This window comes from Ahaetulla prasina, chromosome 12, assembly GCF_028640845.1.
Source record: "Ahaetulla prasina isolate Xishuangbanna chromosome 12, ASM2864084v1, whole genome shotgun sequence".
In the NCBI taxonomy this organism is placed as follows: Eukaryota; Metazoa; Chordata; class Lepidosauria; order Squamata; family Colubridae; genus Ahaetulla; species Ahaetulla prasina.
This window is the reverse complement of record NC_080550.1, coordinates 20,792,235-20,819,694: the sequence shown is the minus strand read 5'-3', so window position 1 is coordinate 20,819,694 and position 27,460 is coordinate 20,792,235. Positions and strand designations below refer to the sequence as shown.

Here is a 27,460-nt window from a genome sequence, read left to right as displayed (position 1 = left end):
GTATCATCCATTAAGTACCGTATTTAACACTGACACATGAAACAGTTCAGTGAACAAAAAATAACTGAAGTTACTTTCAGCTAGATTTCCCCCATTCTTTCACAATTCCTTTTCCATATGTTTAAGAATTGTTTAGAAGTTACTCTGAGTTACTATGTTTACAGTCATATAAATATGCTTTAAGCAAATTGAATAAAAAAAATGGCAACATTAGTTTTAGCGGCTGCCAAATGTAGCTTTTAATGAGTTCAATCAGAAAAAACTAAAATGTTCTTTTTTCCCCTCAATGGAGCCTAATATGCTACTGAAATCACTTATTCTAAATACATTTCATTTGGACCTGAATATTTGTTAAACTGAAAGATATTTAAATGTATTTTATCTTCCGATGAATTGCCACCATTCCTTAATTCTAACTTCCTTATTATTTTTGAGTGATAGTTCTAGTTTTAGATGTGTGTTTTGAATATTGCACATAGACACATTCAAATTAACACGTTTTAAACATTTGGGTTTATTTATTTTTTTAAGGAGTTAGGAATACATTTTCATAATCAAAAGGCAAATACAATGAGATCGTACAATGAGACAAAGACCTTTCCTGATTCCACAGTTTAACATTTGAGACAAATTTCTTAGTGGAATGTTATGACATTAATTTAGTAGAGGCTAGACTGGACACTTCAAAAATTGTAGCATTGCTCCCTTAGACTGATGTAGTAGATCTATTCACATGGATTCTGGATAACAATAAGAAGATACTCCTTATCTGTGGGAGGAGGAAATATAAAATGATGAAATACAGCCATTTTTATTCCACATTTGATTTCTAATATTCCTTTTCATAATTTATTATGGTTGACACAAACAAGGCCACTGCTTATTCCAGTTTCCCCACCACGGGAAGTAAAACTTCAATTTTCAATACAGTAACATAATTGTAATAGTTCAATACCATTATGATGTATAAACCAAAGAAGCCCAAGAAAAAAAAATCTGCTTAACATGTTAAACACGTGATGGCAAACTTATGGCACGTGTGCCACAGATGGCACACAGAGCCCTCTCGGCAGGCATGGGAGCCACTGACCTAGCTCAGCTCCACTGTGCATGTGTGCACACTTCCCACCGGCCAGCTGATTTTCGGGTTTCCGCCGCACATGAAGGGAGGCCTGCTATGCACAAAACAGGGCATGGGAGGTTGCGGTGCCCCACATGGCCCATTTTTGGTCCCAGGAGGCTGCTGGGCCCAAAACGGGGCTGTTGTGTCTGCGCTCCCCGAGCCAGCCCTGCTGCCAGAAAGTGACTTGGACAGTGAGGGGAAAGGGCCGTCAGGACTTACCTCAGGAGCACCGGCTTGCCTGGCTCAGCTCCAGGAGCCAGAAACAGACCAGGTGAAAGAGATAACGAGACCTCCATCCCCTGACTCTTCCCCCCACCAGGCCACACCTGCAGACCCAGCTGACGGCAATCAGGCTTGGTTTCGTAGGCAGGAGAGCAGGGAACAACAGAAGCAAGGGTGGGGCAGGCCTAGGAAGTGCTGAGTCATGGAGTCACATCCCACAGGATATAAAAGGCAGCCAGAGCTGCTGTGTCTCTTTGTAACAGGCAAATCCACTGATTAAGAGCTGAAGTTTGTTTCTAGGTGACTCACCAGCGTCGTGGAAGATAACGGAGGCTCTTGGCAGACGCTGGCTATTCTTCTGCCAGAGCTGATAGTGATGGCTAATTAAGCCATCATTTGGACGGAGGCGAGGGAGGACAGAACAGGGGCATGGGAGGGTCGTGTGCAAATGCATGGGGGCAGGGGAGCAGAGGAGGGTCTCCTACGCATGCACAGGGGCGCGGGAGCATGGGGGGGTCGATCGCACATATGCGGGGGTGTGAGAGCATCATGCACGCATTGCATTATGGGTGCCGGCACGCACATACATGCGCTGTCGTGTATGCATGTGCTTTCGGCACGCAACGACAAAAAGGTTAACCATCACTGTGTTAAACTATCTTCCAAATGTAAACTGTTGCAATAATGGTCAATTATTGCAACTGTCTGTTAAATGGGCAAATCCATTTTGGAACAATTATTCCCATTACATGAGAAGCTGCCTTAGATCAGTTCTTCCTCTCGTTCAGTATAGCGTACCAGCTGGATTCAGATGCTGCCACAATCCTGACAGATAAAATAAGACTTTCCTGCCTTGATATGTCAACACTTGAAAGCCCAGGCATCAGGCAGCTTATCCTTAAAGCGATCCCCCCTTAAATAATGTATGATGAAACAGACATTTTGTGGCAGGCCTCCAGAAATTTAAAGAACATTACCAGCCATCAAAGCAACGGCAGGCAAAAGACAAAAGTTATTACCTGGGGCAACCATAATTTCATGTTTCTTTGATCTAATCCTGAGAAAGGTGAGATCGTTCTGGGGATCAATGTCTCGGACTGTGCTCTTTGCTTTCATGGTTAGCTGATGAAGAAGGCCAGCATACTGAACTGTGGTGGAGTTGTCGAGCGTTGTTCGGATTGGGATCCCTGAGAAAAGGAATGTTAGAAATGGCTTTCAAATGATTTGGAGCCATAAAACCAAACTTTTCAATGTTATCAGTACCCTGGGTCAGGAGTCTGCAAACTTGGCTCTTTTAAGACTTGTGGATTTCAACTGGGAAATTGAAATTGAAACTGGGAGTTGAAGTCCACAAGTCTTAAAAGAGCCAAGTTTGCAGACCGCTGCTCTGGGTGGAAAAAAAAATCCAGCTATGCCTACACTGAGAACAGCCCATCCTCTGGTATGCAGAGAGGATTCCAATAAATACTAAATTAGAGGTTGACAGCACAAATTTCTGGGTCTGAAACATTTGACAGCTTCTGGAGTCATAGAGAATACTATAGTTGGAAGGGACCTTGAAGGTCTTTTAGTCCAGGGGTCTCCAATGTTGGCAACAGCTAGCTGCTGAATTCTGGGAGTTGAAGTCCTCCAGGCTTAAAGTTGCCAACATTGGGAGACTCCTGTTCTAGTCCAACCCCCCTGATGAAGCAGAAGACCATTTATAATTCTGGACAAATGGCTGTCTAATCTCTTTTTAAAAATCTCCAGTGAAATTAATGGTTCTGCTCTCGGGTGCTTTGGAGAATAGGTGGATCCTCAGGAGAGGATCTGTGGTAGCCCTCAAATATTGAAAGATGGCTGCGTCACTCTAGTCCCTCACTTTGTTAGACTAAAGGTTCCCCTCATACGTATGTGCTACTCATTCCTGACTCTAGGGGGCGATGCTCATCTACGTTTCAAAGCCTAAGAGCCAGTGCTGTCCGAAGACGTCTCCGTGGTCATGTGGCCAGTATGACTAAACGCCAAAGGCGCACGGAACACTGTTACCTTCCCACCAAAGGTGGTCCCTATTTTTTTACTTGCCTTTTTTACCTGCTTTCGAACTGCTAGGTTGGCAGAAGCTGAGACAAGTAATGGGAGCTCACCCCGTTATGCGGCACTAGGGATTCGAACCGCTGAACTTTCGATCGACAAGCTCAGCATCTCAGCCACTGAGCCACCACATCCCTTTCTTTCTTTTGTTAGACTAGACATTTCCAATTCCTCCAACTGATCATCGTATGCTTTAGCTCCAGTTCCCTTCATTTTCTCAGCTCTTCTTTGCACTCTTTCTAGAATCTCAATATCTTTTTTGCATAATGGTGACTAAATCTGGGCACAGTATTGTGAGTGTGGTCTCGCCAAGGCAATATACGACAAATACTGAGATGGCTTTTCAATAGACAAGATTCCATAAGACAGGTTGGCAATTACTGCACATCAAGAAATTTAAAAAAATCAGGTGTTTGAAGTCACTTATTAAATTCCATGTGATATTAATGAAATTAAGGTGCAATTCAATCTCTACATATTTAAAAGGTTGAGCAACACTGACATCCATAAGTTTATTTTTATAGAATTACCCTGTCAAGCAGGTCATGACTTGGGAGCTTATCTTTCCGATACATTGCCAGGAGCAGATGAAACTAATTGCTGCGGTAGGGGAGGAATCTTCCTTACAATCTCTGTTTTATGCCAGAGGCAGTCCTGAAAAGGACAGAAGCTTTGGCTATCGCCCTGGGATGTTAATCGGAGTGAAAGCCCAGCTTTGCCAAATGAATGGGAGTGTTGATACTTCTGTTGGAAGGAGGGAATTATATCTAGTGCCCTCCTTTATGATCTTGGATTTGATGCAAGAAGCTTGACAATTTTGGCACCAAATTACCACCAGCCTATTAAGGTTAAAGGAAAAAAGTTCATGAACTTCTGCCCCAGGTTTGTTTAATATCAGATGCAAGGAAGGAAAACCTCTTAGTTTTGTGGCAGTGTGAAAGGCAGCATCGGTCTGGGCAAGGTGTCAATTTAAACATGCACATATGCCAGATACAACAGACCACATCCTTGCTACAATTAACCTGATATACCTTCAGTCTAAGATCCCACTTGTTAACTGATTTCCTTGGGGATTTGTTTTACTTTTCAAGGTATTTTTTTAAGGGATTACCATTAAATGTTTGCGGAAAGGTGAATGAGTGGATACAATAACTGCAAATCAAGAAGACCTGGTTGAGGAGTGAAGTCACCGGCTGCTATGGGGGTCTATATATTCTCCATTTCCTGTGCATGACTACTCTCCAAAGCTTTGAGCCAGTCTATGCTACGGAGGGATTCTCTAGCAAAATATTTTGGGGTTTCAGAACTTTGGAAGAAATAATAGAGCAGTGATCTCCAACCTTGGCAACTTTAAGCCTGGCAACTTTAAGCTTTGCTGGCTGGGGAATTCTGGAAGTTGAAGTCCTCTAGGCTTAAAGTTGCCAAGGTTGGAGATCCCTGTAATAGAGTAACATTATTTGAAGGCAGGCAACAATGATGGGCTACATTACAAAAACCCTGCTTTGTAATTTTTTTTATTGGAAGGAGGTAGGCTTTTTGTGCATTTGAAAAAGAAGATTATAACACAAATATTAAGCCAATTTGACCTTTGCCCACAAGAAAACTTTTGGGAAAGTCTAGTCATATTTCCATCTAACCATTTTTGAACGAGGATTGACCATTACTGGCAGATCCAACAGAACAAAATTGTAAAATGTTCTGCAATCATTAAAAGCAACACAATAAATTCAAGGCCATCTGCCATCTCCTCACTATAGTATGAATGCAAATGTTCTCGTAATCGTGTGTGTTCTTTTAGCTTAAAATAACAATGCTTTTGATGTGCTTTACTGGTTACCAACTTAACCTATGGAGAAATCTACATTCATTAGGTAGGGTCTTAAGTTAATTAGTTCAATAACTGCTATTGGTGAGGAAAAGAAAATCATTGTGGGGAACCAAGTCAATTGTATGCCTGCTGTGCTGATTAATTTCAATAGAGGATGCGTTGCTTAGTTCTTACCAACTTTTCAGAAGGCGGCTTCTGCAAGACTAAACAAGGGCTTCGGTCTAAAAATAGCTGTCCACTCTTGATCTATGCTGTATAAATGCAGGCTAATTATCAAAAGCGGTAACCCATGGTTAACTGCATCCACTTGAGCCACAATCAGCACATGCTAGTTTAGCTTAGTATGGTTCCATTATGTTTTTCACAAAAATAACAATAGTGTGTGTGCATGTACGGTAGATATTTACCTTCTGCATTTACGACGATAGTTCCAATAACTCCTTTGTGGGCCTGAATCCTTTTCAGCGTTTCCTCTACCTCTGCCTGTAAAGAAACAAACATAAGTATGAAACCTGAAAACTAGGCTGTAAGGCCTCAGCTAATACATTTTTTAACATACTACCTCTTGTCTGACTTTGGACTCTTATCTCCACAATATAGGCAGTCACAGAGCACTAGCAAAGAAATCCCGGTGAGCAAATGGTTTCCATTTTGGTTCCATTATGGACGAACACCTGCACAATCACAGCATTTTGAAGAAGAGGTGCTCTTCTTCATGAATGAACCAACTCGGAAGCAAGAGGGAGAGTTGTGCCATGTTAAAGGCCACATGCTGAGCAGTCATGGTTGGCTGGAGTCTGTTAGTGACTTCTCTCCATGTTGTAAAAAAAACGAGATGAATTGCCTACTGCATTATCCTCTGTGGTTTTCCTGCCGGCAACCGGCTCTTTCTTTTGACGCTTCCCTTTCAAAGGAAGCAGTGGTCACAGTTAAACTACCAGTGATCCAGTTCCTCAAAATCCAATTAAACTACTGCTCTGTTTTATCTGAGCTAAAACAGCTTCCTTTATACCCAGACTGTTTCATGAACAGCTAGCTGTAAAAATCTACACTGCACATAGACACATGTTATAAGAGACTGCAAACAAATAATTCAACTTATTTCAAACTATTCAACATGGGGCAGGGATCTCCAACGTCGGCAACTTTAAGCCTGGCGGACTTCAACTCCCAGAATTCCTGGCTGGGGAATTCTAGGAGTTGAAGTCCGCCAGGCTTAAAGTTGCCACGGTTAGAGACCCCTGACATAGGGCCACAGAAGGGCCGGCTTCTCTGAATGTATAATTTTATGTAAAAATGAATACCAAATGATATATATCAAACAAATCCATAACGTAACATAACGTAACGTAAATAATAACAGAATTGGAAGGGACTTTGGAGGTTTTCTAGTCCAACCCCCTGCCCAGGCAGGAAACTACACCATTTCAGACAAACGGCTATCAAACATTTTCTTAAAAATTTCCAGTGTTGGAGCATTCAGGGCTAATATTATCCAGGGCTAATAAATGTAAAACCTTTACATGTTCTATGGCTAAAACTGGAAGGTGCCCCCTTTCCTTCTTTTAAAAATGTTATATATTTATTTTACTAAGTAATGTCCAAAATCAAAGAACAAAAACATTAAAATCAGCAAGTCATTAAAAACAGAACTTTATGGTATAGAAAAGAGTTCTGGAACTCATTTAAAGATGGATAGAGAAGGAACCTGACGGTTGCTTTCAGAGGGAATTCCTTAATGACAGTGCAAGTATTTTGGCTTGTTTGTTTACATACTCTTCCTGGTTTTCCCATTTCTCCCATTACATTATGGGAGAAAATACTATGTAAAAACCAGCAAAATACTTTGTTAAAGCCCTCAACCTTTTGAATCCATACTGTCAAGTCCAGACAAGTCCAGGATCTGCATCTTAATATGATCTGAGCATTCTATCATAATGCCATTTAGCAACTTCTCCGTTTACCTGTATCTCAATAGACTCATTACTTTATCTTTGTTCTGGAGTATGTAAAGCATCTTCATAAGTGTGGCAAATAACCTCTAAATGCTTTTTTAAAAAAAATAAAGTTAATTCAGCTGAGATCAATGGGGTTTACATGGGCAGAAGATCCGTAGCTTTAGTTGTTAGATAATAACTCTTGCTCTTGAATTGCATGGTCTTTCCCTTCTCTGCACACTTGCTCTTGAAAGGCTTGGAAACTCCTTTGATGTCCTATAATATTTTCTTGGCATGTAATATTATAGGAACAGGATCTTTCCCCTTCCTTACTTTCACTTTACCTAAAACCTAAGGAGATTCCTGCGACCCTTTTTCCACTCCACCTTTTCTTACAAAAAACAATGGCTACCAACCTGCATTCCATTGAGGACTTTTATGCTGCAAAAGTCAAAAAGAGGGCTGTGAAAATATCTAAAGAGCCCTCACATCCTGGACATAAACTGTTTCAATTCCAACCCTCAAAACAATGCTATAGAGCACTGCACACCAGAACAACTAGACACAAGGACAGTTTTTTCTTGAATGCCATCACTCTGCTAAACAAATAATTCCCTCAACACTGTCAAACTATTCACTAAATCTACACTACTATTAATCTTCTCATCGTTCCCATCACCCATCTCCTCCCACTTATGACTGTATGACTGTAACTTTGTTGCTTGTATCCTTACGATTTATATTGATAATGTTTCCTGATTGCTTATTTGTAGCCTATGACTATCATTGAGTGTTGTACCTTAGAATTCTTGATGAACGTATCTTTTCTTTTATGTACACTGAGAGCATATGCACCTAAGACAAATTCCTTGTGTGTCCAATCATACTTGGCCAATAAAAAATTCTATTCTATTCTATTCTATTCTATTCTATTCTATTCTAGTCTAGTCTAGTCTAGTCTAGTCTAGTCTAGTCTAGTCTAGTCTACATATTATTCTATTCTATTCTATTCTATCCCATACCTGATGAATGTTATCATTTCTTTTATGTACACTGAGAGCATATGCACCTAAGACAAATTCCTTGTGTGTCCAATCACACCTGGCCAATAAAGAATTCTATTCTATTCTATTCTATTCTATTCTATTCTATTCTATTCTATTCTATTCTATTCCTTGATGAAGGTATCGTTTCTTTTATGTACACTGAGACCGTATGCACCAAAGACAAATTCCTTGTGTGTCCAATCACACCTGGCCAATAAAGAATTCTATTCTATTCTATTCTATTCTATTCTATTCTATTCTATTCTATTCTATTCTATTCTATTCTATTCCTTGATGAAGGTATTGTTTCTTTTATGTACACTGAGACCGTATGCACCAAAGACAAATTCCTTGTGTGTCCAATCACACTTGGCCAATAAAAAAAAATTCTATTCTATTTTCACCCAAGAAGCTTCCTCGGTTCTGACTGAATGACTGGTGGGGGGAATGGAAGCATTTTATATTCTTTGCAGTCATCTGGTTCCTCACACCTTCAGTGTGCTAATTCAGACTGCCAAGAATACAAATCCTGCCATTCCCCACCATTCATTCAGTCAGAACCAAAGAAGCCTCTTGGGTGAGAAGTGAAACATCTTCAAGGAAAAAAAAAACCCTAAGAAAATCCGGTTGCCTTTTGAAAAAAAGCACCTTCTAAGCCAGGGGTCCCCAACCTTGGCAACTTTAAGCCTGGTGGACTTCAACTCCCAGAATCCCCCAGCAGCTTTGCTGGCTGGGGGATTCTGGGAGTTGAAGTCCTCCAGGCTTAAAGTTGCCAAGGTTGGGGACCCCTGGCTTAGAAGGTGCTTTTTTTCAAAAGGCAACCGGATTTTCTTAGGGTTTTTTAAAGTTGCCAAGGTTGGAAACCCCTCTTCTAAGCCACTTCAATTAACCTTGAAAGCCACCTACGGCTCTATCCATGGGGGGACCTCGCCGGACTACCCCACCCAGAATTCCCAGCCAGTCCAAGCTGGGCAGGATAATATTTCTCCCACCCACGCCCGGCCCGCCATGGCTCTCGTCCTCCTTTCTCTCCCACCCACCGGGGTTCCAGCCGGACTCGCTCACAAGACTCCCCTGCCCCACCGTTCCCAAACCCCACCAAACCCCGTCCCTCCGTTTTACCATGACTCCCAATCGAGCGGCGTCCACAGGCTAGGCCTCGGTTGCTATGGAGCTCCGACCGGAAGCGGAAGTGTGATTGCGAGAAGAGGCGGGGCTTAGGTGGAGTGGCGCGTCGGGTTTTTTTTTTTTGCGCTCCTCGGTCACGTGGCCACCGGCGTCTGGCTGTCTTAGCCAAGCTGCAATGAAGGAGTTGTGGGGAGAGTTCTAGCTAGAACCAGGATAGGAAATTGGTTTAAATCAGGGGTCTCCAACCTTGGTAACTTTAAGCCTGGCGGACTTCAACTCCCAGAATTCCCCAGGCAGATTTTGCTGGCTAGGGAATTCTGGGAGTTGAAGTCCTTCAGGCTTAAAGTTGCCAAGGTTGGAGACCCCTGGTTTAAATGCTTGGCAGAAGGTTGGGTCGGGTCCCTATTCAAAGTTCCCGTTTCTTCAGGGTGGTTATTCTGGGGGGTTAAAATGAGAGGAGAGACCACCTCCCCATCAAATTAAGAGCGCCATCTTTCAATCTTTTAAGAACTTTTTCCTATGTTCGTGTCTGTGTTTATACTGTTTACCTGTTTTCTCGTAGGTATTTGGCAAACTAAATAAACTAAAATAAATTAAAAAAAAACCTCCCAGAATTCCCAGATATGTCAGGAGAAGTATCCTCCACTCCTCTACCGGCAATAAAATACCTTAAAAGACCATAAGTGCACCCGCGTGTCTACCGTCCCTGTCCTAATGTTCCCTTTTAATTGTATTCATTTTATGTATTCAATTCATGCTTATATTATTATCTAATATGTACTCCAACAAACAAACAAACAAACAAACAAACAAACAAACAAAAAACCTCCCAGAATTCCCAGCTATTGAGAAGAGATATGAGACATGAGAAGAGTCCTCCACTCTTCTACCCACAATAAAATACCTTAATGCCACCAGAATTTTGGGCTTAGAATTACGCCGACTTCAGTCTGACCTAAGCAAAGTACATAAAATTATTTACCACAATGTCCTACCTGTCAATGACTACTTCAGCTTCAACCACAACAATACACGAGCAAATAATAGATACAAACTCAAGGTAAACCGCTCCAAACTCGACTGCAGAAAATATGACTTCAGTAACAGAATGGTCAATGCCTGGAATGCACTACCTGACTCTGTAGTTTCTTCCCCAAACCCCCAAAACTTTAAGTTTAAACTGTCTACTGTTGACCTCACCCCCTTCCTAAGAGGTCTGTAAGGGGCGTGTATAAGTGCACCTGCATGCCTACCGTCCCTGTCCTAATATATCTTTTTACTTAACTCTTTTCATGTATCCAAATTATGTTTATGCTTTTATCTGTTATCTTATATATGATTGACAAAATAAATAAATAAAATAAAAATAAACCCACCGCCCCCATGAAAAACCATGGAACATAGATACTCCATCCCACCCCTTCTGCCTTCTGAAAAAATATCACAACTAAAATTATTTAAAATGCCTTTAGCAGTAGAAGTTCAGGAAATTAAAAGGAGAACTGTTTTTTTTAAAATTTGAATTTATATCCCGCCCTTCTCCGAAGACTCAGGGCGGCTTACATTGTGTAAGGCAATAGTCTCATCCATTTGTATATTATATACAAAGTCAACTTATTGCCCCCAACAATCTGGGTCCTCATTTTACCTACCTTATAAAGGATGGAAGGCTGAGTCAACCTTGGGCCTGGTGGGGCTTGAACCTGCAGTAATTGTAATTGCAGGCAGCTGTGTTAATAACAGACTGCATTAGCCTGTTGAGCCACAAGAGGCCCAAGCAGCAAGCAAACGAGAATGGCAATCCCTTGGCAAGCCAGTATTGCATGAATTATTAAGTCAGGATGTTATAACGTTACCTGGTTGCGCCTTATGCTGTGACTTTTTTTGGGGAGGGGTGGGGAATCCCACAGCAGGAAGCTTGTAGATCATGCTGGGTTCACCTGAAATATTAAAAGATTTTCAGCAGTTCAGGTCAGGAGGATGGAAAAAGTTGGCCAGCTCCCTTCTGTTTAGCAAAGGAGCTGCTGTTATAGACTTCGTAAGACCTGGCCTTATCATTAGGCAGAATAATAATAAAGTTTTAAAATATTTTTATTCTGCTGTAAATCTTAATATATTACATTGTTTTCTTGCAATGTTGTTTATATAGCATGAATTGAAGACTGACATTGTATTGTTTATTACTTATTAAATTTATACTGCCCATTTCATTATTTAAAGCAGCAAAGTTATATTTATATAACTCAGACCTGTATTTAATCTGAGGGTTTCTCAATGATTATAGTCGCCATATATTCTAGTCACCATTAAGCTGGAGCCTGTTCCCAGTGTGCGCATGCACAGAGTTGCCAGACGACAGGAACAGCTAACGAACAAGGGTCAACTTGGGAGTAAGGCCACAGGTGGATGATGAATGGCCCCTCCCATAGGGAATAAAAGAGGAGCGAAAGGGGAGTGGAGTTTGCAGGAGACAATTAGTTCATTCCTGCATTCTTGCCAAGTATTGCGGCATCTGAAAGATATCGGCCTGGCCACTCTCCAAGCCTGATAAAAGGTCGATAATTGTGAACTATCTTGAAAGACTATGGAGAGGAAAGACTTTGCTGGAGAGGAATTCACTGTAAATTAAATAAAAGGGGTTTATGGGGACAAGGACTCAGCTTCGTGCTGTTGGGGAAGCCTAGGCCAGAACAACATGATAGCAGTATTACAGTATTTTAGGGGCTGCCACGAAGAGGGAGTCAATTTATTTTCTAAAGCACCAGAGGGCAGGACAAGAAATAATGGATGGAAACTAGTGGACAACCATTTAGATATGAGCCAGCAGTGTGCAGCAGCTGCCAAAAAAGCCAACACAGTTCTGGGCTGCATAAACAGAGGGTTAGAATCAAGATCACGTGAAGTGTTAATACCACTTTATAATGCCTTGGTAAAGCCACACTTGGAATATTGCATTCAGTTTTGGTTGCCACGATGTAAAAAAGATGTTGAGACTCTAGTAAGAGTGCAGAGAAGAGCAACAAAGATGATTAGGGGACTGGAGGCTAAAACATATAAAGAACGGTTGCAGGAACTGGGTCTGTCTAGTTTAATGAAAAGAAGGACTAGGGGAGACATGATAGCAGTGTTCCAATATCTCAGGGGTTGCCACAAAGAAGAGGGAGTCAAACTATTCTCCAAAGCACCTGAGGATAGAACAAGAAGCAATGGGTGGAAACTAATCAAGGAGAGAAGCAACTTAGAACTAAGGAGAAATTTCCTGACAGTTAGAACAATCAATAAGTGGAACAATTTGCCTGCAGAAGTTGTGAATGCTCCAACATTGGAAATTTTTAAGAAAATGTTGGATAGCCATCTGACTGAGATGTTGTAGGGTTTCCTGCCTGGGCAGGGGGTTGGACTAGAAGACCTCCAAGGTCCCTTCCAACTCTGTTATTGTGTTATGTTATGTTATGTTATGTTATGCTATGCTATGCTATGCTATGCTATGCTATGCTATGCTATGCTATGCTATGCTATGCTATGCTATGCTATGCTATGCTATGCTATGCTATGCTATGCTATGCTATGCTATGTTATGAAACTAATCAGGGAGAGAAGCAACCTGGAATTAAGGAGAAACTTCCTAATGGTGAGAACAATGAACCAGTGGAACAGCTTGCCTGCAGAAGTTACGGATGCTCCATCATTGGAAGTTTTTAAGAGACTGGACAGTCTGAAATGGTATAGGGCAGGGGTCTGCAAACTTGGCTCTTTTAAGACTTGTGGACTTGAGCAAAGTACACAAGTCTTAAAGACTAAGACTAAGTCTTAGTCTTTAAGACTTGTGGAGTCTTAGTCTTCGCTTAAGACTAAGACTTGAGCAAAGCTGGCTGAGGAACTCTGGGAGTTGAAGTCCACAAGTCTTAAAAGAGCCAAGTTTGCAGACCCCTGATATAGGGTCTCCTGCTTGAACATGGGGTTGGACTAAAAAAAACCCCAAGGTCCCTTCCTACTCTATTCTGATTGACTGGGCTTGTGCCATTTACATTTACAGCAGAAAAAGGAAACATGTCGCTCTTGGTGAGCAATCAGATCAAACAAATGAATCAGGAACTTATAGTCCTCCAGGTTCTCCTGATTTATAGCAGGAACAGGGATGGAGGAAGCTTTGAGCTGGAATCCCACTTTGCAGAGAGAATTATTTTCTGTCGGTAACCATCAGGTCCAAAATTGAAGCTCCTCGCCCTCAAAACAAACAACAAGATTTTACTGAGTTTGTAGTTTTCTTTTGCAAGAATGCTACGTTGTTCTCAATAACAATACTAGTTATCCATTTGCTATGTCATTATGTTGCTCATTTCCAATTGGCTCCAGAAGATAACATCAAACAACAAAAAGATGGAAACAAAATTTCGAGGCTTGTTTCCTTAATTAAAAAATGCCCCGTTAAAGAGATTGCTTTGAGTTGCAGGATTGCAACCATCCTCTAGATGGTGCTACCATTATGTTATATGGAGCTAAACACATTTTTTTTTTTTTTTGCTTGAAAGAGTAACTTGATTCCATGTTCCCCTTGGATCCTGGTGCAAGAAAACTAACATGCTTTCGAATATAGCTTGGGTTCACAATCACAGTTGACCAAGATGAAATAGAGCTTGTAGAGTTAATTAGCAATAAGGCTTAAAAAATAATTATGCTTTGCACAAGGATGGATTTACTTTGACGATAAATGTTAGTCCAGTCCAATTCTTTGTTGGATCCTGGATGACTTCCTCAAACACACCTTCTGCAGGCCACTCAAGTCCGGCTAAGACGATTCAAGCCATAGCTGGGGGTTTTGATTAAATGCAGGCTGCGAGTGCCTCCAGGAATTTTACCGTTTTCTTTTTCTATAGAGAGCAGATGTAAGTCTCTGGAAATCACTCCTTTATATCGGGGGCAAATTGATAATAACTTCAGCTTGCTTGGAAATGGCACAGCCTTCTTTTCATTCCATCAGAGCAATAAGCTTACGGAGCAGTTTGCAGGAAATAAATATTTCATATTCTGCTAACTTTTCAGTCTCAGTTTAAGGAAAGTTTGAATACAACAGTTTCTCATCTAAGATCGACTCCTCTCTGCCCCCCCCCCCAATATACAGGGGCTTTGAAACCATTTTTTTGCCTCAACTGTAGGGAGAGACTTGTAGCTTGGTAGTAGAACACATATTTTAAAGGTAGAATATCCTGGAGTTATCTCTGAAGGTGGGTTTTGCCTCACAATCAGGAGGCACATTCGACCCTAGGTAGAGGCAGATATTTCTCTATGTAGGCATGATGAGATTACTCTACATTGGGGACAGGAAGGGCATCTAGGCCCAGCCAGTAAACACTCGGCTCCATTCAGTTGCCCAGACTCTACCCTGCAAGGGATTTGTGGTTGTTAGTTGTGAAGTCGTGTCCAACCCATCGCGACCCCATGGACAAAGTTCCTCCAGCCCTTCCTGTCCTCTACCATCCCCCGGAATCCATTTAAGCTCACACCGACTACTTCAGTGACTCCATCCAGCCACCTCGTTTTCTGTCGTCCCCTTCTTCTTTTGCCCTCAATCTTTCCCAGCATTATGCTCTTCTCCAGTGAGTCCTTCCTTCTCATTAGGTGGCCAAAGTATTTGAGTTTCCTCTTCAGGATCTGGCCTTCTAAAGAGCAGTCAGGGTTGATCTCCTCTAGGATTGACCGGTTGGATCGCCTTGCAGTCCAAGGAACTCGCAGGAGTCTTCTCCAGCACCGGAGTTCAAAAGCCTCAATTCTTTGGGCTCAGCCTTCCTTATGGTCCAACTTTCACAGCCATACATTGCAACTGGGAAAACCATGGTCTTGACTATACACACTTTTGTTGGCAGGGTGATGTCTCTGCTTTTTAGTATGCTGTCTAGATTTGTCACAGCTTTCCTCTCCAGGAGCAAACTTTTAATTTCTTGGCTGCAGTCCCCATCTGTGGTGATTTTGGAGCCCGGGAAAATAAAATCTGTCACTGCCTCCATTTCTTCCCCATCTATCTGCCAAGAATTGAGAGGGCTGGATGCCATGATCTTAGTTTTCTTAATGTTAAGTTTCAAGCCAACTTTTGCACTCTCCTCCTTCACCTGCATCAGAAGGCACTTTAGTTCCTCTTCACTTTCTGCCATTAGAGTGGTATCATCTGCATATCTGAGATTGTTGATATTTCTCCCGGCAATCTTAATTCCAATTTTTGATTCATCTAGCCCCGCCTTTCTCATGATGTACTCTGCATATATTTTAAATAGGCAGGGCGATAGTATATAACCTTGCCGGACTCCTTTCCCAATTTTGAACCACTATGATGATCTCTGGCATTTGCCCCCAATAGTCCATATAATGCATTAAGTAGGATATGGCTTTCCTTTAGAACAGTTTTTCTTAACTGAGGCAACAGAAAGGCGGGGGAACTACAATTTCCAGGATTCCCCAGTGAGGAAGCTGAAGAGCACCCATCTTTCGAAGGAACAGTAGTCTAGAGACTGACCATTAGACATGCTTTATGAACAAAGTTAGGAAACTTCTCCACACCATTCCTGGAGTGCGGTGGTCTCTCATGAAGCAAATGAGCCAGAAGCAAAGTTTTCGTTGGGATGAGAGCGCAGAACAAAATCTAAGCCTCTCCTTTTATTAGGATTCTTACAGGAAAGCATTTGCATAGAAGACAATAACATCAGAAGGCACATACATCAAAGAGAGTCTATCAGAAAGCAATACATCAAACAAAATCTTGTATATCGATCATGTAGCAAAACATAGCAATACATCCTGTGACATCCTAACCTTGCATACCAATTGATCTTCACATAAAGGGATTCCTTAGATCTTTGTGAGGAAGATCTTATCAAGTAAAGGAAAAGGGATGTAAAACTGTAAATGCATCTTCACACCATAGAGGTAAATATCCTGCTCCTCTGATGTGACTTTAACATCAAAGAAGTTTCTATCTATGTGATTCAACTAGCTGGGAGAATCCCACGCTAATCTAGCACATAGGCGATCTCTCAGATGGAATCCGTATGGCTATATTGCAACACTGGAGTAGATAATCCTCCATGACTTGGGAATACTAAGTTGCCTGATAGTAAGATGCCAAGCTCCATTCACCTCAGGCAGAAATATATATATATATATTGCTCCCAGAAGCACGAAGCTGATAACACCAGCCTGAAGATGATGAATGAGACTTCGTCGAAACATTGCCAAGACACTTCCAATTTTACGTGGGAGAAAACCCGAATAACCAAAGACCTACATACAAACACACACACACACACACACACTTTTGTGCTTTCAGTAGCTTCTTATTGCTCTGATGATGTAATAACTAGATGGAAAACATTCAAAGAGATGCAAGAAATTCATATCAGTTGATCTTTATTTTATTTTAAATTTATTTTTAATTGTCACAACATTATATATAAGCATAAGCATGAAATAACTATACGATATATAAGCATATATATAATCATAAGTATGTAATAACTATATGAAATTGGATACAATCAAAGGGAACATTAGGACAGGAACGATAGGCACGCTGGTGCTCTTATGCACGCCCCTTACAGACCTCTTAGGAATGGGGTGAGGTCAATAGTTAGATAGTTTCTGGTTAAAGCTTTAGGGATTTTGGGAAGAGACCACAGAGTCTGGTACTGCATTCCAGGCATTAACAACTCTGTTTCTGAAGTCATATTTTCTGCAGTCAAGGTTGGAGCGGTTCACATTAAGCTTAAATCTATTGTGTGCTCATGTATTGTGATTGAAGCTGAAGTAGTCTTCAACAGGAAGGACGTTGTAACAGATGATTCTATGAGTTAAGCTCAGATCTTGTCAAAGGCCTAAATTCTAAATTTTCTAAACCCAGGATTTCAAGTCTGGTGGCATAAGGTATTTTGTTGTGATTAGAGGAGTGGATTAGATCTGTCCGCTAATAAGCAAACATTTATTGAAGAGATGATGAAAAAAGATACAGAAGATAGGTCTAGATAAAACTTTTTTCTTTGGAAAAAAAAATCAGAGAAGGGCGACTAAGGTGATCAAAGTCCTGGGAACTAAACCATATGATGAATGGTTACAGGAACTGGGCATGGCTAGTCCAGTAAAGAGAAGGACCAAGAGAGACATGAGAGCAGCATTCCAGTATTTGAGGGGCTGCCACAAAGAAGAGAGAATCAAATTATTCTCCAAAGCAAATTATTCTCCAGAAGGCAGGACAAGAAATAATGGTTGGAAACTAACTAAAGAGAGAAGCAACCTGGAATTAAGGAGAAACTTCCTAACAGTGAGGACAATTAACCAGTGGAACAGCTTGCCTCCAGAAATCATGGGAACTCCATCACTGGAGGTTTTTAAGAAGAGACTGGACAGTCACTTGTCTGAGATTGTATAGGTTGTCCTATACAATCTTGAGCAGTGGGCTGGACTAGAAGACCTCCAAGGTCCCTTCCAGCTCTATTCTATTCTATATGAGCTAAGCCACTGGTGCCAAACTTGCGGTATCATGTTGCCGTCACGTGACGTTTCGTGACATTTTCCCCATTCGTGGAGCTGGGGTGGGCGTGGCCTGCACATGATGCATCCATCCCCTGAGCTAAGCTGTTCTAATGCTGTTGGCTTATACAGATTCTTGAATTAGTGGCATCTGGTGCACAGCTGGGATAAGTCAGAGACTTTAGGAAAAGGAGGGACCAGGTGCAAAATCAAAGAGGATTTCCAGTGTTCAAGTACAGGCATACCTTCTGGGTTTTGGGGGTTTTTTTGGACCAAGAGGCAATTAGGCAAATGTAATCTGGATTCCCAGGAAGGCTGGGTTGCATACCAGAGGAGCTAGAGACAGAAATGTTTAGATAGTTTGGTTGGGAGGAAGAGAAGTTAAGGCAACTCCTCCATAGAAATTCTCAGTTCTCCATAGAAGTTTTCAGAGTAGTTTAGCCTTAGCAGTTGCAATAGCATTTAGACTTATATATCACTTCACAGTGCTTTACAGCCCTGTCTAAGCGGTTTACAGTCAGCATCTTGCCCCCAACAATCTGGGTCCTCATTTTATCATCTTTGGAAGAATGGAAGGCTGAGTCAACCTGGAGCCAGTCAGGATCAAACTCCAGACTATAGGCAGAGTTTGCCTGCAATACTGCATTCTAACTACTGCGCCACCAGGGCTCCTTTAGTTTATTTTAGTTTGGCAAGATTTCTGTCTCTAGGTGAGAAACAATAAAGAGATATGCTTTGAAGCAATCCAATGTGTTTTCTTGGTTTTTGTAATCTGAACAGCAAGTTTTGTTGTTGTTTACTGATATAATAGAATTGGTAAGAAGTTTGTCAAGAGACACTATAGAGATATAAGCAATAATACAGTTTTCTTAGTCATTTTAAACAAACATTTTAAGTATCTTACTCATGCTAGGACCAAAGGTTCCTACAAAGTTTATTATTTAAACCATGGTTTATTGAATAAATCACATTAATCCATAATGTATGTCTTGCCGAAACTATATGCCCACCATACCACAGTTTATTAAAGTGGGCTAAATAAATATTACAGAATCAAGTGAACTAATTTTGTAATTCTGGATTATAACGTCGTGGTTTCAAAAATGACATTGCATTTCCACATAATTAAGGAGTAATTCAGATGTTTCATTGCCCAGCTAGGCACAGTGCGCTGATGATGTTATCTATTTGGATAATGAAATGTTGCAAGAACACAACCAAGCTCACAGAACACTAGGGATCTGTTGTGCCTCGCTCGCTCCCCCCGCCGCAGCCAGGCCTCTCTTATCTCCTGCCGGACGCTGATAGTACAGAAGAATGTCCTGGCATGCCTCCAGCCCCCAGCCCTGGCACCATGCCCGGACAAACCTAACAAACAAACCTCCCTCCGATAGCATGTGTGCCTGAAGCCAGCCACGAGCTGGGATTACCAACAGCTGGAGACGAAACGATGCAATGGATAGATCCACGCTTCCGGAGAAGGGAGAGGCGACGTCAGCAAAAGGAAGGGAGGGGCTGGCCTGGATAAGTGCTGAGTCATGGAGCCACACCCCATGGCCTATATAAAGGATCTGCTTTCTGGCATTCTCTGAGTCAGGCAAAGTCTAATCTGGATTGCTGAAGTCACACCTTGGATTCCTGCCTGCCCTGAGGACTCTGATAGGAGTTTGGCAGAGCTGCAGAGGCACGCTTGATACGGACTTCCCCGACTCGGCCGTCAGAGGAGGAGTGGGACACGACAGGATCCTACAATTCTACTCCGAGCTAGTCTCTTCTATGTAGAGCAGGGGTGTCCAAACTTGGCAACTTTAAGACTTGTGGACTTCAACTCCCAGAATTCCTCAGCCAGCAAAGTCTTAAAGTTGCCAAGTTTGGACACTCCTGATGTAGGATGTTCATTTCATAAAGCTACTTGTTCAGTGTGAAATAGTTCTGTGCTGACAAATATGTCTTACAGGTCCTCAGAAGTTTTGTTCCTCTGCAAAATAAATAAAAAATTTGACGACTGCTGCGCTGAATGGAGCAATGCATTAAGCGACCCAGCCTAGCCTCACCAGTCGAATTTCTCCTTCATGTGGCATTGTAACTTAGTGAACCTCTAAATGCTTTAGTTACCTTCTCTGCCTCTCTGACAGCTTGCTAACCAAATGCATTATTCAGTTCAATCTCTCAGCAGCCCAGAGGCTGCAAAGGACAGACGGTGCTAAATCTACGCAGAAATCTCTGGACACAATGTCAGAATAACATTCCTTTGATGGATCTGCCACTCCAAGAGTGCTGCTCAGGAAAAGCAAGTTAATAAATAACATACTAGTTTTGACATCTGAGAAGAACGGGGAACCCTACTGCTCTGTTGCTTTTTGGTGGGAGGAACAGGGGAGGGGAAATAAAAAAAACCCCCCCGCAACAACTGCTCCTGCTAGCTTCAGAGCTGGTGAGATGCTTTCATTAGGCCTGGGTGTAAATAAAAGCCGAGGAAATGTTCATTGCTTGTAGGAGCCTAAGTAACGGAAATGTAAATAAGGGTGCCTGTTTTCCCAAACTCTCTTCTTGAGCATGATTCATGAGTTTCCTTGTGGAATTTCAAATGGATTCCTGGGTACAATTGTCAATAACTTGGTGATCCATAATGCACACACAGCAGTTGCTCTTCCTGAGTCCTGAATGTTAAAGGTGATGGAGCTCCTAGAAGATTTGGTGTGGGTATTACCCAGCAGTATGCTTCTTGGCTTACATTACCTAATTTAACTCTTTAACAGCCAAAAGTGTAAGTGGAAACTTGCTTCTTTATGCTTACATGCATGGACATTACTTTGGTATAACTGTGCGAGGAGCTTTCTCCATACTTTTGTTCTGATCTTTCTATTTCTCACGAGTTTCCTTCAACTGGTACCTTTTAGAAGTTTTGAGACTAGAAAGCAGAGGGGAATTCTGGGAGTGTTTATTTTATTTTATTTTTTATAATCCAATTTCTATACCGCCCTTCTCCCGAAGGACTCAGGGCGGTTTACAGCCGTATTAAAAACATAAGCGTACACATAATATAAATAACAAATTTAAAACACATTTAAAACGAATATTTAATTGGCCAATTTACTCAAGACCGACATAAAACCCTTTAAAATTTAAAGGGTTTACATGTTTACATGTAAATTTACATGTTAAACATGTAGATGTTTAACATCTACATGAAGCCGCTGGGTGAGATCATCAGTGGTTTCGGTGTGAAGTACCAGCTGTATGCGGATGACACCCAGCTGTACTTTTCTACACCGGACCACCCCAACGAAGCTATCGAAGTGCTGTCCCGGTGTCTGGAGGCCGTACGGGTCTGGATGGGGAGAAACAGGCTCAAGCTCAATCCCGCCAAGACAGAGTGGCTGTGGATGCCGGCATCCCGGTACAGTCAGCTAAATCCGCGGCTGACCATCGGTGGCGAGTCAGTGGCCCCGATGGAGAGGGTTCGCAACTTAGGCGTCCTCCTGGATGAACGGCTGTCTCTAGAAGATCATTTGACGGCCGTCTCCAGGAGAGCGTTCTACCAGGTTCGCCTGGTACGCCAGTTGCGCCTTTCTGGACCGGGATGCCCTATGCACGGTCACCCACGCACTCGTGACGCCTCGCCTGGATTACTGCAATGCTCTACATGGGGCTCCTTGAAGGGCATCCGGAGGCTCCAGTTACTCCAGAATGCCGCTGCGCGGGTGATAGATGGAGCCCCTCGTGGCTCCCGTATAACACCCATCCTCCGCAGACTGCACTGGCTGCCTGTGGCCTTCCGGGTGCGCTTCAAGGTTTTGGTGACCACCTTTAAAGCGCTCCATGGCATAGGGCCGGGTTATCTACGGGACCGCCTGCTGCTACCGAATACCTCTCACCGACCCGTGCGCTCTCACAGAGAGGGACTCCTCAGGGTGCCGTCAGCGAGGCAATGTCGTCTGGCGACGCCCAGGGGAAGGGCCTTCTCTGTGGGGGCTCCCACCCTCTGGAATGAACTGCCCCCAGGACTTCGTCAGCTTTCGGACCTTCGGACCTTCCGCCGCGAGCTTAAAACATATCTATTTAACTGCGCAGGACTGAGTTAGATTTTTGTCGTGTCCCACTCCTCCGCTGACGGCTGGGTCCGGGAAATCCGAATCAGGCGTGCCTCTGCAGCTCTGCCCAAAGTCCTAGCAAAGTCCTCAGAGCAGGCAGGAGACCAGTAAGTGACTTCAGCAAGATAAGTTTGACTTTTTGCCTGACTCAGAGACTGCCAGAAAGTAGCTCCTTTATATAGGCCATGGGGTGTGGCACCATGACTCAGCACTCATTAAGGCCTGCCCCTCCCTTCCCTCTGTAGCCTCCGCCTCTCCAATCTTCTGATGCGAGGGTCACACCAATCAGCTGTTCTTGGGAGTAAACCCTCCTCAGGCTCACCTGCTGTGGAGGAGGGGGAGGGGTCTAGCTGCTCCGTTTGCCTGGGCATGGAGTCAGGGCTGGGGCAGGGAGATTCTCCTTCTGCAGTTTGTGTGGGCATGGAGCCAGGACTGGGACCGGGAGGCATACATTCCTCAGTGTGCGGGAGCAGGTAAGAAGGCCCCGGCTGCTCTGAGGGCGGGCAAGACACAACAATTTTAGTTTGTGGGTTTTATCTTGGGTTTTAATTTTTATATTTTTAATTAAGGCTTTTGAATAAGTTTTTTAATTGTTTTTAGAATTGTATTTATTGTATTTTTTGTCTTTTTAAATGCCTGTAAACCGCCCTGAGTCCTTTGGGAGATAGGGCGGTATATAAATATAAACAATAAATAAATAAATAAATAAATAAATAAAATTTAAAAACTATAATTAAAATGCAGTTAGGCTAGTCCTGCACGTGTTGACTCTGTGTTGACTCCCAAAATATCACAGAATCCCTTCTATCACAGAATCCCTTCATCCTTTCTATAGTCTTATGGGGTAGTTAGGAAGACAAATGTTGGTTCACGTGGTAGGTAAACCTCCTTATCTGTAATCTATTGAACAAACTGGAGTTGATTGGTCCCTGCTGAAAATCGGAGGACACATTTCAGTCCAATTTTAGTATCCTGCCTAGGAGTCTTCTAAAACCTAGAATTGCTTGTTCCTACCTGAAGCTGTAGCTCTTAATAGGCATACTATAACTAAATTTCAAATCCAAGAATTTTCTCCAAGAATATTTGTAGCTCAGGATTGAAATGAAGGATCCTTGGTGCTCTCTTCTAGTTGAACAGAAGAACAGAATTAGAAGAATTTGGAACAAAATAAAGCAAGCCCTGATGATGTTACCTAGTTTGGGGAATGAAAGGTCTTCAAGAAAACAGCCAGACTCTGAGATCAGCAAGGATCCCTCATTTCTGAGTTGCCGTGGTGCAGTGGTTAGAGTGCAGTACTGCAGGCTACTTCTGCTGATCACCGGCTGCCAGCAGTTTGGCAAATCGAATCTCACCAGGCTCAAGGTTGACTCAGCCTTCCATCCTTCCGAGGTGGGTAAAATGAGGACCCAGATTGCTGGGGGGCAATACACTGACTCTGTAAACTGCTTAGAAAGGGCTGTAAAGCCCTGTGAAGCGGTGTAGAAGTCTAAGTGCTATTGCTATTTCTCCAAGTTCCTCTATCCTCCTCTTTCAGAATTTGTCCTCAGTTGAATTAGTCCATAAATCCCGATCTTGTATAAAACTTGAGGATTGAATTAAGTGGTTCGGTTTTTGGTTTTTTTTTTTCCCCAAGGTAACATCAGGAAAGTGCTAGCTTTATTTTTATTTTGTTCCAAATGTTTCTGATTCTGTTCGTTTTTGTTTTATTATGTTTCCAGCCAGCTGCACTGTTATCGTTATTATGCCAAGATGAATTATTCTGATTATTGCCAACAGACTCTCTTCTTATAATTTTAAGCCCTTCATTTAGGAATCATCTGTTCTCACCTCATCTACATGAGCGCAAAAGCAAAACGCGCCTTTCTTTTTCTTTCTACCATCATCTTCCTACCAGCAGCTGTTGTGAAAGGAAAAATAGCAACATAAAAGTTGAAGACAATTTGACATCAAAACTGTTATCCCATTTGGGTAACTAACTATGGAGAGTGCTTCTATTTGTGGCAATCATTTTGCATGTGTATATATCCATTCGCACGTGCAAAAATAGCTTTGCTACAAGTTTTACTTGACAGTATACTGGGTTTTTTTTTCTGGTGCAGGCACTAAAATGGCTAAAGTGAAGAAGCTGAGATATGATGGTTGGTTCCTTGTAGACCACCCTAGTCAACTTGGAGACCCCTTTATATCTGCAAACTTTTTATTTTGTCTTGTCTGCCCAAGCGTTCTATGGAGCCTTTTCTGTGGTTCACTTCTGCATTATAAATAATTATAAAAAAAGAAGGTAAATAATTACAGTATTTTAATATTGTAAGAAGAAACTTAGCTAAAAACTTTTTGGTTATATTATTACTATTGTTATTATATCAATATTATTGTTATTAACTTGTATGTCAATGTTTAAAACCACTCTTCTTTTTTGATCTTTTTAAATTTATAAATGGTACACCCTGACAATGCACTGTTTTTCAAAAAAGAATTTATGAATAAAATTTATAAAAAAGGGAAAAAAAGTCCCCTGAATGGACTCGCAAAGGGGTTGGTTTGGTTTGGCATGTTGTGTTATTCAACATTGGTATTCAACCTTCTTTCTTTACTCACCCTCATCCCCAAACTTCTTTAGTTTAGGCATCAGAAAGAAATTACATGTTAGTGAGGATTCCAGAGATTGCAGATTAACAGAGTTGGAAGGGACCTTGTAGATCATCTAGTCCCCCCACCTCGCCCAAGCAGGAAACCCTACACCATTTCTGACAGATGGCAGTCCAGTATCTTCTTGAAAGCTTCCAGGGATGAAGCTCTCACAACTTCCGAAGGCAACTTCTTTTCCATCGGTTGATTGTTCTCCCTGTCAGAAAATTCCTCCTTATTTCCAGGTTGACTCTCTCCTTGGTCAATTTCCATCCATTATTCCTTGTCTGGCCTTCAGGTGCTTTGGAAAACAGGTTGACCCCCCTCCTCTCTGTGGCAGCCCCTCAAGTATTGGAACACTGCTATCATGTCTCCCCTGGTCCTTCTTTTCATTACACTACACATACCCAGTTCCTGTAACCGTTCATCGTATGTTTTAGCCTCTAGTCCCCTAATCATCTTGGTTGCTCTTCTCTGCACTCTTTCTAGAGTCTCAACATCTTTTTTTATAGTGTGGTGACCAAAACTGGATGCAGAATTCTAAGTGTGGTCTTACTGAAGCTTTATAGAGTGGTTTAAGTACCTCACTTGATTTTGAATTAACTATATAGTTTAGTTTCTAGTAAGCATGGGGTGCCTAGTTAAGAAAAATGTGGGAAATTGTTTTTTAGGTATGATTATTTCCTAAAGGTGTCTAGTTGGCCTCAATGGGGAAAAAAAAAAGACTCTGATGATTTTTTTTTTTTAATTTATACCCCGCCCTTCTCCGAAGATTCAGGGCGGCTTACAATGTGTTAAGCAATAGTCTTCATCCATTTGTATATTATATATAAAGTCAACTTATTGCCCCCAACAATCTGGGTCCTCATTTTACCTACCTTATAAAGGATGGAAGGCTGAGTCAACCTTGGGCCTGGTGGGACTTGAACTTGCAGTAATTGCAAGCAGCTGTGTTAATAACAGACAGACTTAGTCTGCTGAGCCACCAGAGGCCCATTCTTAGCTTCATCTAATTAAGCTCCTTCTCAGAACTTTTGGATCTGAGCTCTTGATTAAGGAATATAAAACCATTTTGCTGAAGCTTTCCAAGGTTTTCCAAATCTGCCTGGAAATGTCGCAGATGCAACTTGAGGTCTTTTGCAAGCAAAGCAGACGCACTTCCATTTTCTCTCCTCCCTTCTTGCATGGAGTTGGATACGAGTAGCAACACGCCAAAAGATTTGCAAGTCACGATCCAAACCATATCATTTATATAAATTAATCTGGTAGAGTTCACGTGGTTGCTCCCCATCTATGATTTCCCTTTCGGTTATGTTCAATATTAAAATTACAGTATATTGGTCATTTTTTTTTGAGAAAGTCTGGGCCAGGCTCCAAAAACCAAGAAGGGCACATTGAGTTTATTTTTAAAATTAATTTATTTGTATGCCGCTTTTATTTTTATAAATAACTCAAGGCAGTTAACGTATCCAACACACCTTCCTCCTCCTATTTTCCCCATGACAACCACTCTATCAGGTGAGTTGAGCTGAGAGATTGGGGGACTGGTCCAGGGGTGAAATCTAAAAGTTTTCCCTAGCGGTTCTGTGGGAGTGGCTTAATTGGTGGGCATGGCTTGGTGGTCAGGTGACCGGATGGGCGTGGCCAATAACAATAAATAATAAAAATAATAAACAAAATACACAAAACGATAAGAGGTACCAAAACCCAACTTACACACACACAACACAACACAACACAACTGACTCACACACAATGTAAAAGCAGCTGCACCTCACCCAAAATGGTCCCTGCAACAAGCAGGAACCTCACACAGCCACAATAAGCCCCAAAACCAACTTTCACACTTTACACACACACAACACAACACAACACAACTGACTCACACACAATGTAAAAGCAGCTGCACCTCAACCAAAATGGCCCCTGCAACAAGCAGGAACCTCACACAGCCACAAAAAGCCCAAAAACCAACTTTCACACTTTATATACACACAACACAACTGACACACACACACACACACAAAATGCTACATACAGCTTTGTGAGATTTTGTGTGTTTGTGTAGTTAGAGTGAAACACTAGCCCGTCATCCACTGGCCTTTCATGGCTAAGGTGGTATTAGTACTCGCAGTCTCCTGATGTTGGCCAAAAATCAATCCACTGACTTTTCATATGGCTAAACTAAGACTTGAACTCATAGTCTCTTGCTTTCCAGCCCGGTGCCTTAACCACTAGACCAGGGGTCTACAACCTTAAACATTCAAAGAGCCATTTGGACTTGTTTCCCACAGAAAAAAAAGCCACCGGGAGCCACAAAACCCTTCCCGTGCCTGACTATTTCTTAAGCGGCCACAAAACTAGCATATGTAGTTGAATTAAATGTTCTATATTCTTCTGAAGCTTTTCTTTTCTTAGATTTATCCATGGTTGGTTAGAAAGCTCAACAAATTGCATGCTGGCGTGTGTCGCACATTGGCGGTTGTGACGCATATTTTGAGTGACAGGGAGCCACAGCAGAGAGGTGAAAGAGCCACATGCGGCTCCAGAGCCACATGCGGCTCCAGAGCCACAGGTTGCTGACTCCTGCAGTAGACCAAACTGACTGTCAATTCAAACTCAGTTCAAAGCAGTTTCCTTTATTGGTTCTTACCTATAGACAGAAATCTTGGCAAACTAAGGCAGATTCCTTGCACCGTAAAACATACCCCGGGAATGATTAGGGAGGAGCTGTCCTCACCTTCTTTCTCCCACACAAGCTCTGATGTCTCTCGATCCTCTGGAATAGAGCCCCTCCCTCCTGGGAATCCAGACAACGTTCCATTACAGTTTGAGACTCCAGGAATTGCATCCTCGTTCTATTTGGG

At 42.1% G+C, this 27,460-nt stretch overlaps 1 protein-coding gene across 2 annotated transcripts; it reads right to left on the bottom strand.

The window, feature by feature from the left end:
• Positions 1-494: 494 nt before the first annotated feature.
• Positions 495-27,460, bottom strand: DYNLRB2 (dynein light chain roadblock-type 2). Of its 2 annotated transcripts, none has more exons than XM_058155591.1 (4): positions 27,334-27,460; positions 5,654-5,729; positions 2,365-2,532; positions 495-769 (listed from the first exon to the last, which is right to left on the bottom strand). In XM_058155591.1, the coding sequence occupies exons 1-4, from the start codon at positions 27,442-27,444 to the stop codon at positions 726-728; spliced, it is 399 nt and encodes a 132-aa protein (XP_058011574.1). In that variant the 5' UTR covers positions 27,445-27,460; the 3' UTR covers positions 495-725. The 2 variants fall into 2 exon arrangements, with proteins under 2 accessions (XP_058011574.1, XP_058011575.1); XM_058155592.1 differs by lacking the exon at positions 27,334-27,460 and adding an exon at positions 9,352-9,434.

Coding starts and splice junctions, on each gene's coding strand:
- DYNLRB2 (XM_058155591.1), bottom strand. CDS start 27,444: ATGCAATTCCTGGAGTCTCAAACTGTAATGGAACGTTGTCTGGATTCC. Junction 5,730..27,333: donor GCTTGTGTGGGAGAAAGAAG/GTGAGGACAGCT, acceptor GTTTCTTTACAG/GCAGAGGTAGAGGAAACGCT. Junction 770..2,364: donor TGAAATTATGGTTGCCCCAG/GTAATAACTTTT, acceptor CTCCTCCCACAG/ATAAGGAGTATCTTCTTATT.